The following is a 10,750-nucleotide window of genomic DNA, read 5'->3' as shown; positions in this document are numbered from 1 at the left end:
GGGGAAACCCCGACGCTGCCGTCCTGTGCGAGGCCGACAGCTGGAGCCAATGGGGCCGGCTTGTCTTGGCCACTGCTGCGCTGCGATGAGAGGGGCCGAGACGGGCAGCAGCCCCGCCACTGCCGGCAGCAGCTCACCAGAGACCGCACACAGACCCATGAATCCTCCATCGCTGCTGGAAGAGGAGGATGACCCTCCAGCCCACCGGCCGGCGGAGCTGCGGCGAAGCAGGAGAGAGGGAGGGGGGCTTTCGGGGGCGATTTGGGAAGACTCAGTCCCTACATTGGCTTGGGGCAGGCAGCAAGCACTTCGCACCGCACGACCGGGCTCTTCCGCGCTGCTTACAGTGGTGCACAGGACCCTCAGTGGGCTCTCCAGCTCCGTGCCCTGCCCTGACCCACTGCCTGCACTTCCTATCGCCAGCGCAGCTGCCGACAGCAGAGAGCATGCGGTTGGCTCGGCCGGCCCCGGCTGAAGTTCACCCCACTGTGGTTACACATTGCTCACCCTGGCAGGGTGATTTTAACAGAGCGCAGAGGAAGAGGGTTGTTTCACTCCCCTGGCAGAGCAGCAGCATGAAGCAGGCGAACCTCCCCGAGGAGAACGGCTTCAGCGAGGCGATGGCCACTGGCCGGCACGATCTCGCACCCGGCAGCTGTGGGAAGAAACGCCGCTGGTTTCAGCGCCTGATCCCGGACAACTTTTGGGAGGATGCAAAGAAGCTGCTGGTGCTGGCGGGGCCGCTGGTAAGGACCCCGGGAGGAGAGCGCTGGCGTGCAGGGGTGGCTGCAACCGCAGCCCAATGCCACAGACACCCTGGGGAGTGGGTCCCTCAGCCAGCAGAGCCCAGCTGACATGAGACCTCCAACAGCTCCTGGAGAAGACGGCCCCGGAGTGCTGCTAAACACCCGTCAAGGGGCTTGAAACCTCAGATCAGCTTCACCTCACATTTCAGGGGGATTGGGTTGCTTGACTGGTTATATGCACTCAGCTGGACATCTCCCCCCAGCACGGCCGCCTCTGATCACCTCCGTCTCTGACCTTCGCCTCTCCTCTTCCCCACACTTAGATCCTGATCCAGCTGCTGATCTTCCTGATACATCTCGTCAGCTCCATATTCTGCGGCCACCTGGGCAAGGTCGAGCTGGCCTCTGTCACGCTGGCCATCGCTGTAAGCATTCCCGGGGGCTGCCCTGCCGCCAGGCACCGCCCCCGCCGCCAGGCACCGGCTCCCACCAGCTTACGCTGGGATGGGATATGGGAATGGAGGCGGACAAGGACAGAGGAGATTTCAGACTCCCACTTTTCCTTTTAGCCCCTCTCCCTACCTAAAATGCTCATATGCTCTTTTTTTTTTTTACTCTTCTGTTTCCAGGTTATAAATGTTACTGCCGTCTCTGTAGGTTATGGTTTGTCTTCGGCATGTGACACCTTGATATCGCAGGTGGGTACGAGATGCGGGTGCTTGTCCTGGAGACACGGGGCTTTCTGGCATCGGCTGATGCTGCCCAGGTGCTGCATTGCACCCCGGCTGCACCTGTGAAGCTTGTCCCCCATAACAGGGAGCTCCGTGCGCCCCTTAAAATACCAAATCCTTCCCAGGAGGTTTCCGGGGTGGTCAGGGCTGCTCCATGCTCTGTGGGGTCCCTGTCCCCCCCAGCACCAGCGTGCTGCCAGCGCAGCAGAGCTCACTGTCCTCTCGCTTTGCAGACCTATGGCAGCAAGAACCTGCTGCGCGTGGGGGTGATCCTGCAGCGTGCCACCCTCATCCTCCTGCTCTGCTGCTTCCCCTGCTGTGCCATCCTCATCAACATCGAGCAGCTCCTGCTCCTTATCCGCCAGGACCCCGAGGTCTCCAGGTCGGGTGGTCCTGTGGCCCAGACACCTCTGCCTCGTCCCTCCCTGGCATGGCAGGGCTGGGGGGACGGTGGCCATGGCCCCTCGCTGACCGTACCTCTCGTGCCCCCCCCAGGTTAACCCAGCGCTACGTGATGGCGTTTGTCCCTGCTCTCCCGGTGAGTCCCTGTGGGCACCCTGGATGCTGGCCACGCATGGGGATCGGCCATCCTGCTCCTATTTTCTACCACAGCAGCACAGCCCCTGCTCAGTCCTGGCCTCCTCTCATCCACCAATTTCCTTTTCAGGCGGTTTTTCTGTATAACCTGGAGACAAGATACCTGCAGAACCAGGTGGGTCCTGCTGCCCTCGCACCCACCAGGTGGGGTCAGCCTCACCTGGTTCAGCCCGGCCCAGGGCTCCCCTCGACCACGCACCTGGGGTTTTTGTGCTCACTGTTCCCGGTGGCAAGACAGCTTTTATCCCCACCACTGCCCAGGTGCCCCGGAGCAGCTCTGACCCTGGAGATCACCCCATCCCACAGCCAGTTGTATCCATCTGCCTGACAGACCTCCCTTCACACTTCCCCTCGTCAGGGATTTACCTCCAACACACTCATTTTCCAAGCAGGCGACATCATCAGAAGTTTATTTTTTGGCTGGGAAAGCTGCTGAGCACAGGGCTGGCAGGGACCTTCACACCTCTCTCCCGAAGCTTTTGTGAAGGTGCCTTAGCCCCCATCTCCTCCTCTTTGCAGATGATCATGTGGCCGCTGGTGCTGAGTGGGATCATTGGCAACGTCGTCAACGTGGTCACAAACTGCATCTTCCTCTACGTGCTCCACTGGGGCATCACGTGAGTAGCGCCCAGGTCCCACGGAGGGGAAAACACAACACCTGGCAACGGCAAGGGACTTTTCAAGGACGTCAGCACCACCAGGCGCGGCCGAGCATCCGGCGCTTGCAGGGGCATGGCGGGACGTTACGCTCTGGCACCCCAAGCCGGGGAGGCGTGAGCAGGATGCCGACAACCTTTCTCATTTCCTTTCCAGGGGCTCTGCCTGGGCCAACACCATTGCTCAGTATTCACAAACCATTTTCTTGTTCCTGTATATTATAGGCAAGAAGCTCCACGTGAAGACCTGGGGAGGTAAGGGCGTCTCCCTCTGGGTCCCACTTTACATGAGTGTTCATGAATCTTCCACCACTTCTACCAAGTGAATTCTGTTAGTCCTGACGGTGAAATATTAACCTCAGCCCGGTACGCCCCGGGAACGCTGTGCTGCTTTGGTGGCAGCACATCATGCGCAAGCGTTGGCAGAGCACCACACCGGGCAGTAAACATTAATTCTGGAGAAATGAAACTTTCTGCTGAGGCTTTGTAGGGTTCAGGCCCGAAGCCGGATGAGCACAGACACAGGCACGAGGTTGTCCTTAGACACTCTGCTCTGGGAGTAATGAGCTGACGGTTGCACCACTCTGTGGCCCACAGGATGGCATCAGCAGAGCTCGTACGTGCACGCTCTGCTGCTGGAGGTCCTATGGAGCTGAGAAGCATTGTCCTGGTGGCTCTGTAAACAGGAATGGCACCTCCAGCTGCCTTGGGTGCTCTCGAGGATGTAACACATGGCCAGTCTGGTCATCCATCAGGTGACATTTCTCCTCTCTGCAGGCTGGTCCAGCGAGTGCCTGCTGGAGTGGGACAGTTTCACCTCCCTGGCTGTCCCCAGCATGCTCATGACGTGCATCGAGTGGTGGACCTACGAAATCGGGAGCTTCTTGATAGGTCAGCGGAGAGGGGGAGTTGTGACCCAGAGCGGCATCCACGGCAGTCGTGGGGGCTGAGAGCGGCTCTCCGCCAGGCGCCTGAACCCAGAGCTGACCCACTCCTCTCCCCCAGGCCTGCTGAGCGTCATAGAGCTCTCCGCCCAGTCCATCATCTACGAGGTGTCCGTTGTCGCTTTCATGGTAAGTAAGGGCTGGGGGGTATTATTTCCCACCAGGGCTCCCTAGGGACAGTCCAGTACAGACACCCAGCAAAAATCAGCTCCAGCAAATCTCCGTCTTCCCCCTCTGCGCTTAAGCCTCTCCCTCCTCCTGCCTATCCCTCCTACGGAGATGTTTTAAATTAAATCCTGAACTCTGTCTCCCTCTCTGCTGGGTGGTTTTTCCACTCTCTGCGATGGCCCCATTACCCTAATGCACGTGCGAGCCTCAGCCCTGTGGTTACAGATCCCCTTGGGGCTCGGCATGGCCGCCAGCGTGCAGGTGGGGAACGCGCTGGGCGCTGGCGACGTCGAGACGGCCAAGAGATCCTCCTCCACCAGCCTGCTCTGCACAGGTCAGGCAGCCCGCGCGCCAGGAAGCCTTTGCCAGGGCTCCTTCCAGGCACAGCAGGAGCAGGGAGCGTTTGCAGTTCTTTGCCCGCGGCACACACTGGTGTCCCCTGCTCTCTCCCTTTGGCTGCTCCCGAGCTCCCCGTCACGGCCGGGCCAGGCTCAGCACTTTGCTCTGTTTTTCAGGGGTTTTTTGCATAGCTGTGGGGGTCATTTTGGCTGCCACGAAGGACATGCTGGGATACATCTTTACCCGCGACAAGTGAGTGCCGCCGGCTCCCGGCCCCGGTGTGCAGAGGTTGGTTCCCAAAAGCGATCATTGGCTCTTCTCTGTCCCCAGGGAGATCGTTGACTTGGTGGCCTGGGTCATACCTGTCTACATTGTCTTCCACTTGTTTGAAGCCATGTGTGTAAGTCCCTGGGATGCTGCTACTTTTGGTAGAGGACCTCGGTACTGAGCAGCAGAATCGCAGGTCGGTCGGTTGGGGGTCCCTCAGGCTGCGGGTGGGCACCGGCACATGCACTGGGACGCTGCAGAGCTCCTGGGGTCACCCCTTAGAAAACACCAAGTGCACAAAGAAATGCTGACCCACAGGACCGGGCAAGGACACAGAAATAACCAGGCAGAGGCGGGGAGCTGTTTCATTACCAGGCTGGTTCACCAGCCCCCAGGCAGTGGCAGAGCCCCGAATCCGGCCAAGGCGGCGCTCCCGGCCCTGGCCCCAGCCCCTCTCCCTCTCCCCGGCAGGGCACCTGCAGCGGAGTGCTCAGAGGCATAGGCAAGCAGAAATTCGGTGCCATCCTCAACACCGTGAGCTACTATGGTGTGGGCCTGCCCCTGGGAGCCGTGCTGCTCTTCGTGGCCAGGATCGGCGTCATAGGTACCCACCCCCGGGCATGCAGCTCTGCGTGCCCCCAAATCCCCCGCGGATAGATGCGGCTCCCCCCAGCTCCACCGATGGCTCGCCATGACCCTCTCACCTGGCTCTGCCCTTCTACCTGGCTGGGGACTGGACACACTGGGGTGGCCCCTGCAACTACTGAGAGCTTTTAATTATAGTGGGAAAAAGCAACCACTGCCAGGTCTGCTGGGCAGCCCCGCAGCAGGCACCCACGGGTGGGTGCCCCACCCCCGTGTCCCTGCTGACCTCAGTGACATCCCCTTTCTTGACTCACTGTCCCGAGATGCCATCTCGGTTGGGTTTGCTCCGGCCACGGCACCCAGCTCACACCGGCGTGCCCTCTGCAGGCCTCTGGCTCAGCATGCTCATCTCCGTCTTCATCCTCTGCACCTGCTTCATCGCTTACATCTCCCGTATGGACTGGAGGAAGGCGGCCGAGGAGGTAACCCGCGCGCCCACAGCATCGCGCCCTGCCAGCGGGAAGGTCCTCAGTGCCTTGGCTGGGATCGCAGCGGGATGAGTCAGCATCACGGGCTTGATCCCACGGGCCAGTGCTGCCCAGGGCTGTTCTCCAGTGCCCCCAGCAAAACCCAGCGCACCCGTGACCGCAGCCACGTCCCTGTATTCGGTTCCCTCCCACACGTGCACTCAATGGCCTCAAGGTTTCCTCTGCGCCTGGTGCTGCCCGTGGTTGGGGACATGAAGCACAAAGCAGACGGGGTGACCGAGGCTACCTCAACACTGCAGCCCTGAGCATCACCTTGCGCCCCAACAGCTCCAGGGTTTCCACCAGCCAGCATCTCTCATTTTGGGCATCTTTCAGCTACACAGTGCCATTTCCAGCCAGACAAACCCCGTGAGAGGCAACATGTTGGCTCTGCTTGGTGGGGATTTCCCACGCCACGCACTGCCGGCTAAACCCAGAGCGTTCCCTCCCCCAGGCTCAGCGGCGCGCAGGAGTGACCCAGCCTCTGCCGGAGGAGCCAAACCCGGGCCCCGAACCTTCCTGCAAGGCGCTTCACTCTGGTGTGGGGTCAGCCCCACCGCCCCACGATTACCCCCCGGCCATGGCAGTGCGGGGGTGCGTAGGTATGGCCAGGAGCTGCGCACGGCGGGATGGGGGAGCCGGGCACTGCGTGCAGTGATGGGTTTGGGTGCAGAAAGGGTCCCCAAGGAGTCACATAAGCCAGGAACAAGCCCAGGAAATGGGGGTGCAGCGCAGTGCTGGTGATGCCCTCAGTTACTGGCATCAATTACCTTGTACGATAATTACAAGGGTGGGCTCGGGAGGGTGACGGAGGCTGGCAGGGGGATGACCTGGAGGGATGGGGCACCCTGGGCAGTTCTCACCTTGCAGTCACCAGGTCCCACCGAAGCTCCATTGAGGGCTGGACATCTCCATGCTCTGGGCTGCTCGTAACGTGCTTTCAGACCTCAGACAAAACCCTCCCAAGAAACACCTCGATCCCCCCAAAGGCCCTCAGCGACGCTGCCCCGTTCTCTTGCAGCGGGAGTGGATGCGCAGAATGGCGTCATGCTCACAGGCATCACCAGGATAGAGGGACCGACGTACCAGCTGGAGCCCCAGGAAGCCACGCCTGCCACGTCCCCTCCGGCCACCGCCATGGCCACCAAGGAGCTGATCATCCGGCGCGCGCTGGCAGGGGCTGCAGCCGTCGCAATACTTGCGCTCGGCATTGTCGTAAAGCTGACGACCAGCAAACACTGACTAACACCAGGGACTCTGGGGACTTTGCTTTGGGGGTGAAAGCCCCTCTTGACGGATGGACGTACAAAGCACAGACTGGCCAGCGAAAAGAATCCAGCACACGCCTGTCCCATGGGAGCCAAAGGGCCCCCATCAGCATTTGGCAGCATCTGCTCAGACATCGCTCGGGAATGGGCCCTGCAGCTGCTCCGACACCCAAAATGCCGCTCTGGGCTGCCTGACGCACACCGAGCGTGCGGGTAACCCCTCCCAGCCCGTGCTGCCAGCTATCACCTGCCAACCGGAGCCGAGCACAGCCCGGCTCACACCACTGCTCCGTGACAAATGCCAAATAAAGAATAAACCCAGCTGGACTCGAGCTGGCTCCTTTGGGTGGAGGCTGAGGGCAGGGCTCAGGCTGGAGCAGGGAAACATCTGACGCTGGGGGCTGCAGCCCGTGCGGGGGGCTGGGACACATGGGTTGTGCCCCAGGTGGCCTTCACAGTAAAACAAAGGTTTTATTCAGCAAGGCTCAAGGTCAGCTTTCAGTTACGAGTCTGGAGGTAAAATACTACCAGTAAATCAATAAAAAAATTGAAATTCAATTACAGATGAGACGGCTGGGTGCTCAGCCACTCTGGCCAAGGACTTCCCCAGACCTGGGACTCTGGTTGCAGCAATGCCCCTGTCGTTGCCCCCAGCAGCCCCAAATGCAGCGCACCAGCAGTGCAGCGGTCCCTGGCACTCTTCGAGTCCTTGGAGCAGAGTGTGGCCACAGCTCAAAAAGCCTCTGCTGTCACCTCAGGTAGCCTTTGCACACTTTGGATGGCTAAAGGTGGTTTCCCCTGCAACAAGACATCACCCGTTCGGTCTTGAGTCCTTTCAAGGATGGGATGCTGCAGGTTCTTAGCGGATTTTCGCTCTGGGCTGGCTGCTGGGGACAACCAGCCTGGACTGTCCCCATCAATAAGACCCACATTTTGTTAGGCTTATTGCTGGTATGAGACAGCTTTCTATGGGGATAAAACAAAGCCAGTCGTTACTGAGCCTGTTGATACCCTTGTGACAAACGATTCCCCCATTCCCAAGAGCTTTTAGATGGGCTCCTGTTTGCAAAGCAGGGCAGATGCTGCCTCCTCCTACGTGCTGCCACTCACTGCTGAGGCATGACCAATGGTGTAGGTCTGGATCGATTCCCATGTTTCAACAGGAGCCGGAGCCTCCAGCTCGGAGTTTCTCTGCTTTAGGTGCGTTTCATTTGCTTCTACCTCTTCAGCGCATCGGCTGCCTTGGAAGAAAAGAAATTGCAGCAAAAAAAATGTTCAGCACTAGGACTGCAAGGAGCGAGTGGCGGGTTACAGGTCCGGTGTGCTGCTGGCTGCTGATCACCCCTCTCATCCAGGGGACACCATCTGGAGAGGCACAGAAACAAGGCTGAGTCCCACAGGGAGGGAGCAGAGCCCGAGGCAACAGGGCGATGGAGGCTGAGACCAGGTGGGGCTCAGGGGACAGAGCTGGGAACACGCACTGACGCGGACAGCAGAGAGCCAAAGCTCACCTTTGCCACCACCGCTGCCACAATCCCCAGCAGGGCCAAGATGACCAGTACAATTTGGCCCTTGTTAAACCGCTTCAAGAGGAAGAACTTGGCCCAATCCACCTTCTTCTGGCTGCCAGGTGGGTACCGGAGTTTGTGCATAACCTCCATCTTCAGGTCCCTGATCAAGCAGGCGCGGCGGTGGGAGAAGGTCTACCCTGCCATGGTAGGCACCTATCCCGCTGTTATCTGAGGGACACAACCCAGGCAGGTCACACCATGCACGGTGACAGCTGCATTTCTTAAATTCTGTTTGGCAGCCCTCAGGACACAGGGAAAGCTTGGTCGCGGTGCTTCTCACACCTGGAGCAGCTGCTCTGCTCCCCAAGGGCAGAGAAGCAAAGAGCAGCTTTAATAACTACCCAGAAATAAGTGAGGACCTGCTCACTGCCTTGAGCTGGTGCTCAGGCTGGTTGTGTGCATCCACCCTTGAAATGTTAACGGCACCAGCCCTCTCCTCCCCAGGGCCAGTCCTGCTTCTCCCACAAAATTTACACTGGGGTCGGGGACAGGAGCAACAGGGTCTATTATCTCAAGCAGTGGGACACAACCTGCCATCAGAAACACCCAAGACCTCAGCCCTCTACCCACAGCCAGGCTGTCTCAGCCACAAAGCCACGAGCCTGACAGTGACCGTGGAAATTCAACCAGCTGCTTGGCCACAGGCAACTTCATCCCACGCCCCGGCACAGGAGAACTGGAGCTGCGGACAGATGTGCCGGAGGGTTTTTCTCTCCCACTGGCACCAACACTGCTCCAACCACTAATGAGCCTTTTTACAAAGGAATCCACCAGTGAAAATAATGGGAAAATGCAGCTGAAAGTTCCTGAACTGCCAAGCGGGCATGACGGCACCTGGGTCAGAGGCTGCTGCTGGGAGACTGAAACCAGGTGTACGGGATGGAGCAGGGACATACCCACACTGCCGAAGGGCAGATCCGGAACCACAGAGTGCTTGAAGATGTCACTGGCTGTCATGCCACCACTGGAGGTCTCCGATATCACCTGTCTGATCAGCCACCAAGAATGAGAGATGGCACAGAACAGAGGGAAATCAAGATGGGCCACCAACACCATGGCATTTACCAGAGCAGGTGGGTGTCAAGGTGATGCTTGCATCCCCCTTTGAGGGGGGACAGGCTGTGCTTTGTCCCTTGAGAGAGGCCAGGTTTACATTACTTAAGCACAAGATCTGCCCAGTTGGAACAGACACAAAGCGAAAAGGCTCCATCTCAGCGGGACAGGTCGGAGGCTGCTGCACAGCAGCCGGAGCCCAGGGTGCTCCATAGCCCTCCCACCCAAACTACCCGGGGCTGTTGTGTCAGGGCAAAGCCCTGACCTAAATTCCTGAGCTGGCACAACAGAGCCAGGAGACTGGGAGCCTCCAGCAGCTCTGGGGACACTCGTGGTCCCCCGTGAAGCAAACGCTACGATTCACAAGCAAAGAGGAGTCGACACGGGCCCTGGGGGGAGCCGTGCCTGGGACTGGCCACGTTCAGGATCGAACTGCGCAGAGATGCCTCCGTGGGGGAGCACAGCCCAGACCCACCTTCTTGTTGTTGGAGAAGACGTACAGGGCAAGGGGCTTCTCCCGACGGTTGATGAACTCAATGGCTTCGTCCACGTTCTTCACGGTCAGAATGGGGAGGACCGGTCCAAAGATTTCCTCCTCCATCACCTTTGACTCCGGAGAAACATCGGTGAGGATAGTCGGTGCTGCGGCAAACAGGAGGGCAGGAGACGGAGTGAGCAGGACAGAAGACGTGGTCAATCACAGGACCTCAGCCGGAGCACTGCCTCCGTTCAACACACACCGAGCAAACCAGGCACATACACAGCCCCCAAAAGGCACCTGCTACCACCTCCCCTCCCCAACAGCTGCCAGAAGCACCTATGAAGCAGGAAGCCTCATCAGCCTCTCCCCCGTGAGCGATCTTCTGCCCGTCCAGCAGGCCCAGGATTCTCTTGAAGTGACGCTTGTTGATAATCCTTTCGTAATCCGGAGATGACTTCACGTCTTCCCCATAGAATTCCTGCCGAAGGGCACAGCAGAACCAAAGCGCTCAACAAACCTTCACAACAACCACAGCTCCAGGGCTGCAGCTACAAAACTCACACCTGGGCTGTAACGGGGACAACTCCCACAGCACGGGGAACTCCACGCTCACCTGCAGAGTCGCCTTGATGTTCTCCACCACTTTGCTCTGGATGGAAGGGTCACAGAGGATGTAGTCCGGGGCGATGCAAGCCCAGCCAACAAAGCCTGCACGACACCCGCATTTTGGGGACAATGGCCCAGAGATGTCCAAGTGCCCCACGGGGTCCCTGCCCCACCACTGAGCCCCTGCCAAGGGCTTGCAACAGCCTGCCCT

The 10,750-nt window shown here is 59.3% G+C and overlaps 2 protein-coding genes across 2 annotated transcripts in view; one reads left to right on the top strand and one right to left on the bottom strand.

The window, feature by feature from the left end:
* The first annotated feature begins 523 nt into the window (after positions 1–523).
* Positions 524–7,098, top strand: LOC103913705 (multidrug and toxin extrusion protein 1-like). The gene is made up of 17 exons (XM_009320236.1): positions 524–746; positions 1,070–1,171; positions 1,376–1,444; positions 1,711–1,859; positions 1,973–2,015; positions 2,145–2,189; positions 2,594–2,691; positions 2,888–2,985; positions 3,508–3,621; positions 3,736–3,803; positions 4,068–4,176; positions 4,358–4,433; positions 4,512–4,581; positions 4,920–5,052; positions 5,421–5,515; positions 6,015–6,162; positions 6,582–7,098. Exons 1-17 carry the CDS (start codon positions 576–578, stop codon positions 6,800–6,802), a joined length of 1,809 nt encoding a protein of 602 aa, XP_009318511.1. The 5' UTR covers positions 524–575; the 3' UTR covers positions 6,803–7,098.
* A 1,022-nt stretch (positions 7,099–8,120) lies between these two features.
* LOC103913706 (fatty aldehyde dehydrogenase-like) overlaps positions 8,121–10,750 on the bottom strand; it is a 5,718-nt gene continuing 3,088 nt past the window's right edge. Inside the window, 5 exon segments of the mRNA XM_009320237.1 lie at positions 8,121–8,193; positions 8,340–8,531; positions 9,928–10,094; positions 10,270–10,411; positions 10,547–10,641. Of these exon segments, the coding sequence (XP_009318512.1) occupies positions 8,176–8,193; positions 8,340–8,531; positions 9,928–10,094; positions 10,270–10,411; positions 10,547–10,641 (614 nt within the window). The 3' untranslated portion in view covers positions 8,121–8,175.

The sequence above is a fragment of the Pygoscelis adeliae genome, unplaced genomic scaffold (assembly GCF_000699105.1).
Source record: "Pygoscelis adeliae isolate BGI_AS28 unplaced genomic scaffold, ASM69910v1 Scaffold913, whole genome shotgun sequence".
In the NCBI taxonomy this organism is placed as follows: Eukaryota; Metazoa; Chordata; class Aves; order Sphenisciformes; family Spheniscidae; genus Pygoscelis; species Pygoscelis adeliae.
Note: the sequence above shows the minus strand (reverse complement) of the source record. Positions and strands in the feature narration are given on the sequence as shown.